This window comes from Bombus bifarius, unplaced genomic scaffold (assembly GCF_011952205.1).
Source record: "Bombus bifarius isolate JDL3187 unplaced genomic scaffold, Bbif_JDL3187 scf7180000009200, whole genome shotgun sequence".
Classification (NCBI taxonomy): Eukaryota; Metazoa; Arthropoda; class Insecta; order Hymenoptera; family Apidae; genus Bombus; species Bombus bifarius.
In genome coordinates, this window is record NW_022884965.1 from 808,786 (window position 1) to 826,125 (window position 17,340).

Below are 17,340 nucleotides of genomic sequence, written 5' to 3' on the forward strand. Positions count from 1 at the left end.
AGCTGCAACCGTCGGCATTGATCAAACTTCAACGAGAAGCACGCGTATTCGTCTTGCCTTGATTAATTGTTAATATTAATTCACCGGTGGCTGGATATCGGACTCGGTTTTCCGCCAGTCGTTCGTCATATCGACGCCGAACGCCCGGTTAAATTAATTTCGATGTCGAGATTCTCGCGGTGAATATTAATCAGCGTCTCGCAGGCACGCGCCACTGTCCTTTCTTTCCACTCGGTAATCGCCTAACGCGAAATTAAACAAAGACACGGCGGAGGTTCTCGTTAGCTTTTAAGGGAATTAGAAAGTCATCAGCGGACTGTCAAATAAACTCTATTTTCCTCTGATAGAAATTCTGTTCAACCGATTACTCGAAAGTACTGAATTCTTTTGAGAATGTCTCGTTCCCTTTGCTTTCTGAAAGCAACGTTCGGTGGTCTCGCGCGGTACGCGAGTTCAGGCATCGCCGCTTCCACGAATCTTGTTTATTGCTTAATTCGATTGACGCGTAATTTTGAGCCGCGTCCTGGGCTTTCAGGTTAATTGAATGCTGGTGGAAAATTAATGTCGCGAGGCAACGTCGGGACTCCTTTCAACGCTCGCCCTCTGTTTTCTCTTTGCCGCTTTTTTGCCCTCTCCTTTTGTGCGATAGGAATCCATCGGCGCCCCGACTGAAATTTCTTGCCCTTTGCAAAGAAGCGCGATCGGGAACGACGTGGCTGGTACGGAAGGAAAAACAGATTCCATTACGAACGATATCAAAATTTCTCGCTGGTCAAAACGAACTTTCGTTTCGTGCAATCTCGATATTCTTCTCTGCTTGCATCTGGCTGCGCGATACCTTCGATACGGTGACATTCTGTCTATCGAAACTCTGTTGATCGTGTTAAGAGACGGTGTGGCGATCTTACGCTCGTGAATCTTCCACGTACACACGACCAACCCCGGGCACGTTCGATTTTACGACGAGGACCCGTGCTTCCAGCGGAATGAGCGGGCTTCGGCCGGTCTGCGTCGTAGACAGTAATTGAAAATTACGACAGAGCGTACGCCAGTCCCGTTCATGACAGACCCGGTGAAGGATTGCCGTAAGATCTTTCTTTTATGGCGTTTCACACTGGCCACAAGTTTGCGATCGAAACTGCCCGAAAAGTCCCCGGTCGACAAATTTGTTTCTATATCGATATACAATTATACATACATCAGCTTGTTCTCGACCTATCAAACGGTCTGAAAATATAGAAAACGTATACGATAAATGATGTACGAAACATTTTCATCCCGTTTCCTTCGTAGCTGTTTCTCCGTTTCGAAGCGACTATTTGAGAAATTAGAGTTTCGAGCGATGGCTGAAACTTTAGCGACAGGCAGTTGATTAATCCGCGAGAGGTAATAAAACTCAAAGTATCGATGGGCGACGTAAAACGGTATAGAATGTCGGCCGCTAATAATTCCATCGAGGAGAATGAGTTTCCCTCGCGAGTCATAAATCAACGATACGCGAGTACAGCTGTCCTGACCAACGCAACGTAAACGACCGGCGATCTAATTGAGAACATTCTTTCACGCGTGGTCTGTCGATTAATTAATTACCAGAAGCGCGTAAAAAATTCTGCAACAAAAATTTCGCCCGTACAGTATACCGCGTGATCTTTGTGCGACGTGTTTTCCAGCTATTTCTTTTTTCCGTCACGCATCGCGCTTCGTCGAACCCTTTCATCATACGCAAAATATGAAAAATCCATTTCTTCGGTCTCTAATTACTTACGAGTGTTCATTAAAATTTCTATAAAAACGGTGACGGGCGTGTCGTCGCGGAGCAATCGCGGCAAGTGCCACTTTCCTATCGATTCGCTGGCATTCTCGCGTTCCCGGTAAAGCGTTCCCACCGACTAATTACAAACGGCCATTAAACTCACCCTGCGAATCCTCTCGTCGCGTTTTCGAGAGCGAAAGCAAAAATATGTCGCGATTCACTTTCTTCTCGCCTGGGACATTGTTGAAAAGCAGAGCCTTCTCCGAGAGCTTTCGAAGCAACTCGCAAGAAAACAGTTTACAATATCGCGTAGTTGCGAGAGATAGTCGCAGAAAGGAGAGACGCGTTGTTTAAGCGTTATTACGAGGAAAGGACGGGAAAAAATGAAGAGCGACGCAAGCGGCTCGGAAGAAAAGTTTGAAACCGTAGACTTTGACGGGCAAAGGAAAAAGAAGCTGACGGTTTCCATTACAATATGCTCGCGTCGGACCGGCAAGAAGCTGCACGCACACGCGGCTAGCTCGACTGCCACACGAATACATCATCTTTAAAGAGTAACAGCGGCAGAAGCAGCACCAGCATCAGCGAAACGAGAGTCTTGCCAACAGTTGAGTCATCAGAGAAGAGGGCCGGCCGGCTCACTCGCTATAATCGTTCCTCCGTGGATAGTAAATCCGGCCGAAAGGCCGTCTGAAATTATTACGGTTCCCAGGGCCGTGGTAACCGCTCGCAGAGCCACACGGCCACGCGAGAGATTTACAAACCGCCAATCGCTTTAACAAGCTCGGCACGTGTTCGCCGCACGGAACTCGCGTTATCGGCCTGCGACACCACCCTCGTCGTTTCTTCCCTCGATCTTTCGTCGCGATTTCGCGGATTGCTCGCAGGCGAGAAAGAGACAGAAGAAAATAGAACACGAGAAGGTGGAGATCGTTGGTCGAAGATCGCGGCTTCTTGTGGACAAGGCGAATAAATATTTTGGAGGCGGTTCGAGCGAAACGATTAAGTGGCCTTTTTTATTTTCCAGCCGCGGATTCTAGAGGAAACCGAGCCACGACGGTAGTAATAAAAGAAATCGAGCGTAATAATGGCGATTATGTCGTTACGATCGATTGGCCGGAGGCACGCGACTACGACGGAGGCGGGCAGAAATCGATGTCACACGCGAGTAGTATTCTTGGCAACGATATTAGAAGCTGTACGAACGTTGAATCGAGAGGATGGTGGGGGACGATGAAAAACGACGAGAGAACGAGCGGCGGAAGTTCGCGAGTCGTTGTTGGAAATCGGTGCCAAACACGAAACGATTTCGTTAATCGCGAATTAGTCGGAGAACAGGCGAGTTTGTCGTACGTTATCCTGGTTATAAACGTTCGGCGAAAATCTGAAAGTTTCGCGGTGTTTCGTAACCGTTTGCTTCGTGTTGAGAAGCAAAAATTGTCTCGCGAGCGGGAACGTGCGCTCGCTACGAGCGAATAGTTTCGCGTGGGCCGCGACGAGTCGTTACTCCGACGATTTTTCCGACGCACGCGAAACGTTCGCGCATTATACTCGGTGCTTTCCTTTTTTCAGAACGGCTCCATTGAATTCCTTTTACCGCAAGCTGTACGTTTTCCTCGTAAATAGCCAGAAGCGCAGACGCGATGTTTTTCCGAGCTGTTTCGCGAATATTTTTCGCTGGAAACCAAAGTGGAAGCAGACTCACCGTTTGTGTTGAATCCTGAGGCCTCTTCGAGGGTGCAGCGGTATACCGTCTTTCAGCCAGTGCACCCTTGGGGGCGGAGAACCCCTCGTTCGGCATACGAGCTTCACTCTCTCCCGTAACCTCGCTATCGAGTCCCTGAGCTCGGACAACGTAACCTCCCTCACTGCAATCAGACATATTACGCTCGTTAAAGTCGTGTAGTTACATCGTCGATTCGTTGAATCGATGAATCGTTTCGGATCTTTGATACCTCTATGTGAAATTCGTCGAAGTTACGTCGACGATCGCAAATGAAACGGAAGCTGGACACGAAATGGAATATCCGAAAGACGATTAGGGAGAAAGTTACGAACGACGTAGCCTCGTCCGTGGGAAATTCTGACGCGTAATGAATTTCGCGACGGGTAAATCTGCGCCGTTGAAAGAGAATTCTTAAAGCGGCCACTTTCGAACTTTTCGTCCAACTACGTGTCTCGAAACTTCTGACGAAACTTCCGGCGAAATCCTACCGGAGTTTTAATAAACTTTTCGAGAGCCGTACTTCTCGCCACCGAGAGAAACGGCTCCACGAAGCAATATGTGTTCCAAATTGCGCGATCTTTGACGGGGAAACTATTCGCACGTACCGGTGATAATTTCTTATCATCGAAATTTCCTCCTAAAACTATCAAAAGAATGTACCTAGCAGTAGAAGGGTTGGGAAGGATGTATTCACGGAATTTTTCGTTTCCCTGCGGTGAACGTGGAACCGAGAGCATCCGGCTTGTCCCGGCGCGACCCGAGTTCGTAAGAAAAGGCAGAATCGTTAGAGGCAGGAAGAAAAGGGCATTCTTTACAGGGAAGTAGCGTAGTTCGCTTTAAGGAATCGTATAGAGTAGGTTCCTTTTCGCCACGGAATACCCGGAACTATTGATTTCAAGTCAAAGCGTTGTATTTCCCGGGGACTATTGAAAATCAACGTTCAAGATTATCGAGTAACAACGACTTTGAAAGCTGATCCACTTCTGGAACGGCCGACGAAGAACAACGACACTACGAACTGCGATTGTTTGCCATATCGCACGCGCTATGTGTAACGTTTCACGAATGGAGAAAGCACGGAATACTCTTTCGTCGAGCGATCTTACATTTGACGAGATGCAACGCGTCGCAGCAGGATACGAGCTCGTTTGTTTGACGACCTCGCTAACAGACACCTTCGAATCCATCGTCCATTGAACGTGGATCGTGCAACGGGAGGACTCATTGTGTTTAATCCGATGAATCTCATTTGCACGATGCATAATACACCTCCATTACGACCGAGTCGTTGCTCCCACCATTCAGGTAGAGCCGCGGCGAGATCAAGCGGCTGAATAATAAAAACGGCCGAGACTCTCCACAAGGAGAGAGCTTTCGGCGTGTTTCGTAGGCCGTCGTGAAGAAATCCTTTGCACCAGCCCCGCATTATTTCCCGATGAAAATGTCGGACTTCTCGGTCGAACGCAACGAACACGTTCAATGAAAACGCCCGTTCCATTATGCCACGGACCAGGGAGAATAATAATAACGGGGCGGCTGCCGGTTCTTTGCCTTCGTATACCCTGTAACGACTCGTGCACACGCTTGCCTCTCGTTACCGAGGATTCTCTAATAACCGTGCAACGAGAAAAAGCGTCCTCGTGCTCCATGGTTCGCCGGACGGTGCATTCGAAGGCTTTCGTTTCACTCGAGGAGTTGGATTTCTGTTACCCCGATAGCTGCTGCCATTCTAAATTGGGTCCGAATCAAAACCGTTGGGAAAGTGGGTCGGTGGTGATTCTAATTTTAGATCCGCCAACCTTTCCTTACGAGCTCGTCCATTGTATCGTGGAACGAGTATAACGGATAAAAATGGATCACGGCTCGCTTTACTCGTGTCCTTTTCTTACCGACTCTTTGTCATCTCATCGTGCTACTTCGATAGTTCGTTTCTCGTGTACTTTTCATTACGTATGGTAATGTCCTCGTGCCGTCAGTCACGACAAGCTATCAGCCAAGAATTCAGGATAATCTACGTCAGAAACGCGGTATCATCGAAATAATCAAGGGCCCGATACGCGATCTCAATCGCGTTTCCAGTTTCGAACGAATTTGCAAAAATTATTGCGCGTCTCGCGAAAGATTGATCACAGCTTCGTGGTTTAATAGCGAAATCGACGATATTTGCAATCGTGTAGAACCGAGCCCGGCAATCTCACCAGCAGTTCTTTCTTTTGCTAGGGTTTCGCTATTTTTCAAGTCCGTTTCTCGTTGCTACGGCGCCTGGTATTTTGACTAGCGTGCTCGGCGTAATTACAGCATTCCCTCGGGAGCCGAAACGCGACGCTCGAATTATCCACGACGTTCCACGTCGCGGCAAGAACGCCTTCGGACATTTAATACGTTTCCATCAATGTCGTCGTCGCCGGGCGACGCTGTTACTCGAAACTTACCGTGCCAGCTCCGTATTCGCCGCGTACGATCCTTCGGAATAGCGTCGCGTACGAATCTACCTCGTCCTACGAGCTTACGTATCTCACAGACGAAACATCGGGGTTTGGTTAACGTTGTACCGCACGCCATGCAATCTCGTCATTTCCGTTTCAGAATCCACGCCCGAGATTGATCCGCTTTGATTTTTAAAGGATTAAAACGAATCTTTCGTTAATTAATATTTCATTCCTCGAATTAACAGTTATTATTCCTGGCTGACCTAATTAGTAAAAAGGTGGATTCCTTCGATAGATAAAGAGTTCGTAATGAGCGCAGCCCGCTCACGAGTGTAAAAAGCTTATAGCAGATTAAGGAAGATTTTCAGTAGTGCGAGTCAACGTATGGACGCGCGGTAAGGTTCGTAAGAAAATCTATGGAAGAAGAGATTGGAGATCGTCGTTCTTATTATATCACAGACATTTATTCACAGTGACAGATAGATTGTTTCAAGTTGATTAGCGTTCAGATTTCGGTTCTGACAGACAGTAAAGTGGAATAGGTCAGCGTATCAACCAATGGTTTTTTGAAGTCGATTATCGACTGATTCGTAAATATACTATCAAACGGAGGTGAATTTATTTTTCATTTTATTCTCGTATTATAGCGGTTCGTGACTCTTTTCTATGGATCGCAGTAGACTGCAGGGAACTCAGCTGTCGCAACATTTTTACGACTGTCTTGCATCGTGACCCGGTTAATAATTTCTTGTCGTTTCGGAACAGGAGTTAAAGATACGAAAGAAGCGACCTAGAACTCATTAATTATGACGCCCGCAATTTCCTGGCGATCTGGTCGCGTCTCCGGTATTTTGCAGTTCGAAAAGAAGTGGTCGGCGAAACGAACGTTTAAACTAAACGACTTAAGTCTTGATCCGTTTACGAACGTCGTCAAATATTTGCATCTGCCAGTGTATACAAAAATTTACTGGAACTCTATTAGCGTCACGCTGCCAAGTTTCCAGAAGAACGAAGTAAAAGCTGTTTTCTTGACCGAACGTTTCCCCATTTCGACGTTTTATTTCCAAGCCGTGGATTATTTGAAAAAGCGGAACTATCTCGTAGTCGTTGGTCGGATTAAGTCACGGAGATATTAATTCGAGCCAATAGCTAAAGTGCTTTTGCGCGTTGAACCGAAAGAGGTAGGAAGGCAGCTAGCCCGGATCGGACAATGCCTGAAATTCACTTGGAGGTAAGAGGATTTCGCGTCTGATTTTTGGCACCACCAGCTTCCCGGTCTATGCGTTATTAACCGGTTACGTCTGTGCGCGTACGTTCGAGGAGAAACGTAGTGGCATTGGTGCGAATAGGAACGAAGAAAAACCGAATAGAATGGGTAGACGGATAGAGAATGGGAGAGAGAAAGGAGTGGGACGCGAAGAGACATAAAACGAACAAGAGAAGAGACGAAGCCGGGGATGGAAAGAGGCGAAAGGTGGATATTCACGGTATTCCCATGTTGCCGGAGGCCGCCGCGTGCGGCCCTCACTACGAAACGTCATTTAACGATTAGCCGTGCGAACTGACTGCGAAATTCAAATTTAAATGGCACTCGCGGGATCGGCCTCGATCGAGTTCTCCAGGCACCTGAATTTATGCTGGAATTGCAGCGCAATTGTCGTGGTAACGGGCTGTGCGAGCTGTCGATGACGAGGCTGAACGCCGCCACGAAGGGCGAAGGGAGAAGAAAAATTGTTCTGAAAGAGGGCCGGACCTTTCATCGAAATACTTTGTCAGCGCGGTGCTTCCACGAAAACGTGGAAAAACTCGTTTTAGCCGTGGCGACTCGTTTCTCCTTTCAGCTCTTTCGTTTCTCTTCTATGAATCGTGAATTAAAAATGTTGGAACGCCTGGAGGCGCCTGACGGTACCACGGAAATAAGATTCAAGGCAATGTAACCGTCTTTGATCGGACGACGGTTTCATATCGAATAATATCGAATGTGTTCGAGTTCGACGAAGTCTTCCGGGCTGGAGAACCGAGCGAATCGGAAAAGGGAAAGACGATGTTGAAAAAAGTCACTAATATTAACATCGAGTCTATTGAATGTTTCCAATTGACAGAGAATCGTTCGCAAATCGTACTTCGTCTCTCTCAACGATATTCGTTTATGTTCTAGAATGTACCTTCCGATTCATTTACCTCTAATTCGTTCATCATCTTCGAAACGAAAGAAATACGCCGCGCAGACTTGGTGGGAGAAGCGACACGACGAAAGTTGGACGCTTCCAACGTCCAAAAATTCCAAAGTAGCGCAACGTCATTGAACGCGAGGCGTCGACTAAGCGTTTTCAGTGCTTTGCAAAGAATCCCTCGCATCGTCTTTTTCACACAATCCTCGGATCTCCGTCTTTGCCGCGCTGAAAGTTTTCGTCGCAAAAAGCTTGGTAGCCGATACTGTGCGACGAATAATGCGTGGTCCCGTTTCGCGACAGCCATGCTCGGTCGTTCGATCCGTCGTCGTTGTAGATCGATCGAATCCGTGGAAGAACGGAAGGAAAACGGAGACGAGGAAAAGAGAAAAGCAACGCGGGGTCTGTCAGGCGGCGTGTCACGGGCCGCTACGAGGGATGAAACATGCTGAGCGACCAGCAAAGAGAGCGGCAAGGTTGATTAATGAACGCGTCGCCGAAAGAGCAAAATAACAAATAGCGCGTTGCCACGTTGCCCTCGAGCTGACGCGATGGCGACCGTTCGACCTGCTCTACAACGGGGGTTGCGGCAACCGGCCATGCCGCTTGCTTGATTCATAGTTCCCGCGGTGCACCGACGGCTTGTGACGAGGCGCAACCTCGTGTTAAGCATACGGCCGACCCTCGACCGACCACCCTTTGCTCCTGATAATTGATTGTCTCGCGCCCTCCGACCTGGCGCCGACCAAATTTCATTTCGTCCTCGCTGACTCTATCGGGCTGCAGTTCTTGATTATCGTGTCCTTTCAAAGAAACGCATCGATGCGATCGTCTCAAACTGTCTACCTTGGTCGTACGTCCCTACGAAGTTCACCGAATATCTTGGATTTAAAAAATCCGAGTCATAAAAGCTTTACCCGATTTCTCTAAATAAACTCGAGTAAAAGAAAGCCGATGAATCTGCAAATAGGACATTTAACAATGAAATAACCTTTTCATCGGTCGTCTAAAATAATTCGGCTACTTTTGTATAACTCGTGATTTGATTATCTAGAGGTTCGGTGAGGTGTAAAAAAAGCTTCACCGGGAACGTGGCTTTTTCAAAAAGTGGATACACCTGGTCTAATTTTATCGAACGATTGGAATCTCGAAGATTACACAATGGGTGAGTACTGAGTCGATCATATCAAGTCGGCGATAGATTATGTAATTTCCGCGCAATCTTTGATTCCTGGCACGTCGTCGGCTGGAAACGAGTTTGGCTGGTAGCTGGATGTGGGTCTGAGAAAGTGGCGTTTCCAACGGTATCGCGGCCTCATCGACAGCCCTCTTCGTGTATCGCACGGTACACGCGACATCAACCACGATATCATACCCCGACGTGAAATCTGTTTCTCTCCTCAGGGTCTTCTGTTGCTCGCCGTAATTTCGCTTCGATGGAGATATTTGCGCGTCGTCTGTTCGTATGCACGTCGATATTCAAATCGACCACGCCGATTGTGTCCTGTTATTACAGCCAACGTTTGTCATCGACGCTTCGATCGACATTTTTACCGGGAATCGCGAGCAATCACGATTCTCTACGGCTTCTGCTCCACGTTAAGTATTTATTCGCACGTAAACTTACAGAAAAGTGCTTTCAACGAGTTCCCTACGATAAGATACTCCGATCTGCCTATGAAACTATTCCATCGTTATGAATGTTAACACTTTACTATCGAGGAATATATCTACTTGAAACGTAAAGCCCGAGGTGGAGTCTACGAGATCCGTGAACGTACAGATAATTTATACACACATATAGAACGTTTTTGACAATTTTTCTTACTGATTTACTTTTATCGCACATTTTCCCGATAAACATAACGAAAGAGAATGGTCAGAAAGCCCACTTCATCGTCAGGAATTATTGCGATATTTTTTTATTACGATATTATTGTTAACCTTTTGCACTCGAGGACTTTTTCGGTCGGGCGTAGCAGCTACTTCGGATGATTTAGCGTGTCTTACAGCTAGTGTAAAATGATCTCATATACAAATTAACTTGCAAAAACATACTCTAATAATTTATCTATATTTACATCTTTGAAAATATGATTTTGTAATATTAATTTCTGTATTTTTTTTTGTATGATAACTTATAAAGCGTTCACTAAGATGCATTCTCGATATAATTAATCTCATTTTTCAACAGTTCAAAGTCAAGTTCATCTTCATTCGAGCTAATTTCACTTCCGAAAACCACTTTTTTAGGGTTTCTAAAGTAAAATACTTTTGCCATGATCGTCGAATCCGAACTAACGTTGGAGACGTTGTTTCAATACCATAGTTGAACCATGGTTTCGGAGGGATATGGGATTAAATATTTTATCTTCGTTTTAAAGTCTAACACTTTACACTTGCCAACAAAGAACACAAAGAGCTAAGAAACCAATTTACGAACCAATGGAATTGCAGCACGGAATGTCGTGGTGACTGAAAGTCGCCTCTCTAGTGCAAAGGGTTAAGACGATATCTCGCAGTCCTATTTGTTGGTTGATCGATTTTCTCGTAATACAAAGATGCAATATCCTTCTTTATAAATTTTTCACTTTATCTTTCAAAAGCGACAGGTATTCTATATCGTAAAAGAATGCAAAGTTATGTTACTATTAGCTTACTGCTTTCATTCAATTTCTTTTCCTTCTGACAGACTACAAAGTACACGAATCAAACGTCGTTTCGTAAAATGGACAAACTATGTCGGTCTATTTGCGTGAATACGTAAACGAAATTCAAGTACTTAGTTATAAAAAGAATGGTAAAAAAGTACGAAAGATAAAATCAGCGTAGTCTCTGAGATTTCAGCTCGGCGGTAGAGGGTTAAAGATAGAAGGCGCGCCAGGTGATACGCGATACCCAGATACCCGAGTGAAAGCCGATCTTTTAAAACCTTTTCGCAACGAACTGAACGCGGATAGAGTCGTTTCAACCGGAGGCGAAGAACGCTATTCATTGCGGCGTAGACAAAGGTTCGCGCAATTCCCGTTCCTGCGCCAATTCGTTTCCAGACAATTTTCGTAATCGACTAACTTCCGGACCGGCGATCATAATTCTCGATGCGCCGGAAGATTCGATATCGCGCGGTTTCACGCTGCGCTTGTCCGTCCGGCCCTTTGCGAAACGATTAATGCGGGCTCGTGTATCGTCCGCAGGATGACTCTGTGCGTTTGCACCTTTGTCCGTTCGTTGGTTTACAGACCGCTTCTGTCCTGCCAGCAGAACCGCGCGCTTCCGGTTACTCACTCGATTCGTTAGCTCAACCTGATCGGTTGTGCGCGACTGATTACCGATCGATCCTGACAAATATTTAATCGCGATCAATCGGTCGAAAGTCACCGGTTTCCCTTTGTTTTTCAGTCACTTCGGCTGACTACCTTTATCGAATTAATTGGCCGCCGCTTGCCGTCGATATCCTCGTTTTTTCATCTCGAACCATTACCCGTCCCTATCGATCGCTGTTCCATCAAGACTTCGCTTCAAGCGTGAAAGGTTTGTCGTCGTCGGACGATTTTTCTCCAGTTCTCTGGTAGCCGGCTATAGCATACGGCTGGTCACTATTCCGAACATTCGATGTAGCAAATTACGTCTAATTATTATTCTTCAGCACTTCGACAAAGTTTGCTCGTATTTTGAATCGATCGAGTACGATTCGGTTAATAAAGTCAGGAGTATCGTATTTCTGAAACGTGAATTTTCATTTTTCGTTCGTTATTACGCCCGTGACTTGCCAAACTTTTGTTTCAAACATTACTCCTTATCTCGAACATTGAAAAGGATGGCTCGTCTTAAATGACTCGCGCTATATCATTGCGTATTTCGTAGTAAACGGAAGTGTTCAGAGCGATCGTGCGATTCTCTGCGATCACGAATCGCGCAAATATCCGCGTGAGATCGTTACCGAGAACACGGAGCAACGCTCAGGGAAAAGTTGGTCGATTTGTTTTCGGTAATTCACCAACTCGTCCACTAACCATAAAATCCGACCAACTTTTCCAGCACTACTGGAACTCCTTTCTCGTTCGTTACTCTCTTCCGCTCGTATATACGGAGTCATAGGTACGGCTGTGTCGTAAACGTTAGAGAACGCCAAACACTCGGCGTTTCTCTCTTCTCGAAGATGGCCGCGATTCTCGTTCGATCTCGAGGAACAAGGGCTTGTTAATCAGAGGTCAACGATTAACCAGGACGGCACGGCGAGAAGGAAGAGCCGGAAACTTTTAAGCGCGAGAAATTGCAACAGCGGAGGCTGGCCGGGGCAACTTCTTTCCATTACCTGGGAGGAGGAAGATTACGCGGGCGGGTCGGAAGTGCCGTAGAAAGAAGGAAGCGGAATTTCTTGCCGTTGTTTTTCGTTTTAATTGCAGCCGGCACCGGGAGGAGCGTCGAGGCATGGGAGTTAACGAGATGGCGTAATATCCTCGACCCGTTCGTAGATCGGCCCCTATCTTCATCGTCGTTTCGTTCCCACGAGCCATCGATTAGCGTCATACAGGGAATATCGTTATGAGCGTAATTCTCTTCGTAAGCGACTGTCGTTCGTCTAGATCGTTCTCCGCGAAACGCGTCTGTTTCATTTAATAGCCCATCGTTTAACCATTCGTTCGATCCTCGACGTTTGCTTTACCTTGACACGGAACGAGCTTTCGAATATACGAAACAAAGGGAATTAGGAATCAGGAATACCAAACATCCGGGGCTTTGCGGTTTCCGGTGACATCTCGTCAATACCGCGGTTTCCAACGTTACGAGCGAGTACCGATGCCTGCACAGGTATCATTCCGGTGTCCTTCGAAACGACGAGTTGACCATCGTTTCGGAAACGCGTCTGCGCCTCGAGAGGAAACACTCGTTCCTGGAATTTTCCAAAGGATCGTGGTCATTAAACGGCGAACGTCTCGATGGAATGGTTTCTTCTCCCGGAACGTCTTCCGGATTTATCGCAACGACGATATCAACTGAATACAAGGATGGCGTGTTTCCAGCGATAAACCCACGAGCCTTCGCTCGCGATCAAGTTTCTCACGCCGCGATACGTACAGTATTGGTTTTTATTTCGCCTCGGTTCATAAAGTTCGAATGGATAATTTGTCGAAGCTTTCCTGTCTGAGGAAATTGAGTTAGCACGGTCGAGGCCGAGGAATCTGTCGCTCTTCGATCTTTCCACGCGGTGCAGATTCTTTGAAGCGTCGAGACTTTTATCAAGCTTGAACATAGTCTCCGAAAATCCCGAGGGAAAGAAAGTAAAATGGCAGGAAGGAAGTAGGATTTCGGTAAATGAATTTTAAATGTAAGCAAAGATTACTGACGATGATTCGGAGAACAACTCGGTACGACAAAAGCGAAACACGCGATGCAGTTCCGCGAGTTAATAGCCACGATGGCCATGTGCGGAAAGGCTGACGTGACGAGAGGCGATGATTCTTCGGCCACGAGTATTTTCGTAGGCGCCGGCATAGATACCGATAAAAATCGCGTCGCGTCCACGGTTCGTGGGAACCCGACCGGGCAATTTAATAATAATTGACAGAAAATACGGTTATCTGGCGAGCGATTTACGAGCGCGCGCTATGGTCGCATTTAAAGGTGTTCTACGCAAGATGAAACGGGTAGATCGCTGCTGGAAAATCGCTGCGTGTAGGTAGATCGAGATAAACTTCGCCATCCGGCCGGCGTTCACGGTAGAAACAAAATTACCGTTGCACCGTTACACGTCGAAGACAGAAATTACGCGGGGTAATTGGCATCGATTTCGCATCGAGCTAAATTTTCTTGGCGACGAACGAGCGAAAAAAAAAAACAAAAGAAGGAAAAAGATTCAATCGTTCGTGGAACGCCGGCGTTCGGTGTCTCCCTATTTTGCGTCTTCATTGGGAAATCGACAAACTGCAGACTCGATCGACGGGCTATCGCGCGGACCGACGACCATTTCGACTCGTTATTCGTGTGGCGTACAAATCGGAGGTCGTCTCTCTGTCAAAATAAAAGAGCGCGTCGCAGGTTTTGCGGCGGTCATTATTTCGAAGACGTATCTGGGCTGCATCGATTAAACGTCGGTGGCGTCGCGCACACGGACCTAGGCCCGCCGCTTTTCCATTTCATCGCCCTTGTCGATACTCGTTAACGACGACAAATCTACTTACCGAGTTAATCCGACGCGTCGTTGCGGGCCGATATCAGCCGGCTCGTAATTTTACAATAATTCGTCCGTAATTTTTCATCTGACGATTTACGAGTGCCACAGCCCATCGTGCTTCCGCGTTTATAAAAAAAGAACTAGAAGAAGAATATACGAGGAGAAGGAGAAAAGAAAGGAATGAGATAGAGCAAAGGGGAGAAAGAGGTACATCATGTGAAAGGAGGAGAGGAGAAGGGGGAAAAGGCAGGCGAAAAAGAAGGGTTGCGGCGACGAATGGAGAGCGAGGATCGCGCATAACTGTAGCGCGATGTTCGATAAATTGCCCCCAGGTTCTTTTTAGTTTGCCGCGATATTTTATTTACAAACTAAACGTATCTGAGTTCGCGTGCCGCGGGAACGTCGTCCGAATCGGTTTAAACCTTTAAACCGACCTTCCTTTTTGCCAATCTCGGAAATCATAACCGGAATTCTCGATTTTTTCTCGAACACGGTCGCCACAATTTTCTCCACCGCTATATTTTATCTCGCTGGCCTCTATATTTTACCTCGCGTCATCTCGCAGCGCAACGATTAAAAATGCGTCGGATGTCTGCTTCGAAATAACTGAGACCGAATCATACGTAATATTTGTACGTTAAACGCAGGGCAAATATCGACGAGTGGGAAACACTTAAATTAACAGACAAAAATATTCATGGGAACGGTAAATAAATTACGGCAAGAGAATGACTCCTAAGTCGCATACGCTATCTGTAACTATAATATTTCTATATTTAGGATGAAAAGGTCGCTGCCTTCTGTGCTATAATATGTAGCGTCAAATTTAATAAACTTCAAGTGAAACAGACAGATTTAACGCGTCTATTAATAATCCTGACTACGAATTTCAGATCGATTACTCTATATATCCATAATACTGCGTCGAGTGCGCTCGCTATTCGGTATATTCGTCGGGCGAATTAGACGCGGTATGACCTAACGTACCTATCGTATACGTGGTGAATTCTATCTTAAGCTCCTTGGGATAGTAATGCGTCCTCTAAATACGTCGAGAATCAAACTCCGTTCTACGTGCCCCGAGTGAAATGTGATTTACGTCGCGAAACGAAGCGAGGTAACCTATTATACAATTACGTATGAAACGACGATCGATCAGGAGATCGAGAGACAGCGTGAGAATTCTCTGAGGAACGTACGAACCGCAGAAACAAGCGGAAAGAAAGCCCCGTGGTTGGTAAACTTCCTTTTTCGTACCGACGGTGGTTTCCGATATCGGGTCGAGCATAATCGTCGGTGAATTTTCGTGTTGTCTCCTAGACGAATATATAAAACTTATGGCGAGCACGACAGGGGAAAAGAGTGCGGCGCGGCGTGTCGTAGTAAATGCCGGAGAAAGAATGTCCCGAAAATATTTAACGAGTCATTCTCTCCAGCGATAGACACGTCACCCTGGGAGAAAGCGAATTCCAGTTTTGTGACGCTGCCAACCTAGCCGTTCAGAATTCTTTTCTTGGCATAATGAACTCCGCTCGTTTGCACGCGACCGATTCCTCTTCGTTCCGGCTTATTTATCGGGAATACCTCCTCGAGCAAACCGCTAGACTTATCTTCCGCCTCGGTCATCCTCCCTCCCGTCGTCGTTCGTTCAACGAGCTCTCGTCACGGAAAATTTCACGAGAACGTCGCACGAGTAGACCCTCGAAACGAATCACGGAAATTCCGTGTACGGATAGGCGTTTATCGTCGTGTTTACAGCAGGTGGTCTCACGAAAGCGTCGACCAACCGCCGATTTCGATTTTCCATCCGTCTCGCGAAAATTGCGAAAGCCCAGCGGGTTCGTGCAATCTTTCTCAGGAAAAATTGTACCGCCATCGCGTCTCCATTTCTATCACGGCTCGACGGAAGCCCCAGGTCTATGGTACGCATTTAATAAGTGAACAGATTGAAGAGTCGGTGGAAAAATCAATCTTGGAACGGAAGTTGCCACGTCTCGAGAAGACTCGAGAACGCTTTTGCCAAATGGAAAGAGGAAACGGGAAGAGGTTCTCGTTTACGTAATTCGCCGCCGGGAAAGGGTGACGTTCGCGGCGTCGAAGAAGGACACGAACCGCGACGAAAATAGATCCGAAGATTCCAGGAAGGGATTCGTGCGTGGTTTCTGTCTCGTGTCAATGAACAGCCGATTCGACGTACTCAAGGTGTGCGAGAACGTAATACACGGGTCCTAAGGGGAGAAAGACAATTTGCCGAAGCATAATTTGCTGAAAAGCAAACGACGCTTTGCGGTCAACGATAAACACGACGACGTGAGGGACGAGAAAGCGCGGTACAAAGATCTCCGCAAAGTGGATGATAACGGCGTCGCGCAACCGCTCGCCGATAAGATCCTCGCTTTCTCTTGAGAAATGCCACGAAAAACGCGTTATCGTTTGTAACGACGTTATCCTTTCGCGCGATCCACCGGCGCGCATTTCGTCGCTGCTATTTTCCACGCGATAATTGAATAAACACAGCGGAACGTTCTTCGTCGTATTTTTTTCGTATTTTTCGCCATACATTTTCCTCCTCCGCTATTTATTTTTCCCAATTGCGTCGCTTTTGCACGGATACACGAACGCGATAATTTCGTAGGGAACGCTCGAACAACGACAGCTTCCAATTTCACCGTGAGAGCCTTTGATATCGGTCGAACTAGCTGTAGAGGAGCGTTACGCGCAGATGCGGCTCACTCATCCTCCCGATGTAAAAGTTTCTCAAAAGAAGCGATGGCCATTCCAGTGAAAGTTTCGGCTGGCTGGTAACGGTTACGATAGAAATACGTGGCGTCCAGTGGCGCACAAAGCGGCGTACATTATTTACCGGCGGATCGATAGCCGGACAGCCAGCGAAAAACGGACGAGCGTGGCAAAAATTGCACGCTCCTCTTGCAAAATTGTTCTCGTCCTCGACCGCTCGAATTCCCTTCTTCTCTCGGCGACTCAATTTCGGTTATGTGGTCTCGAAAACGTAGCCGCGGCCTATAAACGCTTGTCGACGGTGTAAACAACTTTCCGGTTCGTGTATTTGCCAAGAGCGCGGCGGC

The 17,340-nt window shown here is 46.9% G+C and overlaps 1 protein-coding gene across 2 annotated transcripts in view; it reads right to left on the minus strand.

Annotated features, from left to right (window-relative positions):
• The window catches only part of LOC117214156 (protein vein), a 200,517-nt gene that overhangs the window by 82,800 nt on the left and 100,377 nt on the right, over positions 1 to 17,340 (minus strand). For both annotated transcript variants that reach the window (XM_033459995.1, XM_033459994.1), the window contains one exon: positions 3,459 to 3,621. In XM_033459995.1, coding sequence (XP_033315886.1) covers positions 3,459 to 3,621 — 163 coding nt within the window. The remainder of the gene's footprint in view (positions 1 to 3,458; positions 3,622 to 17,340) is intronic.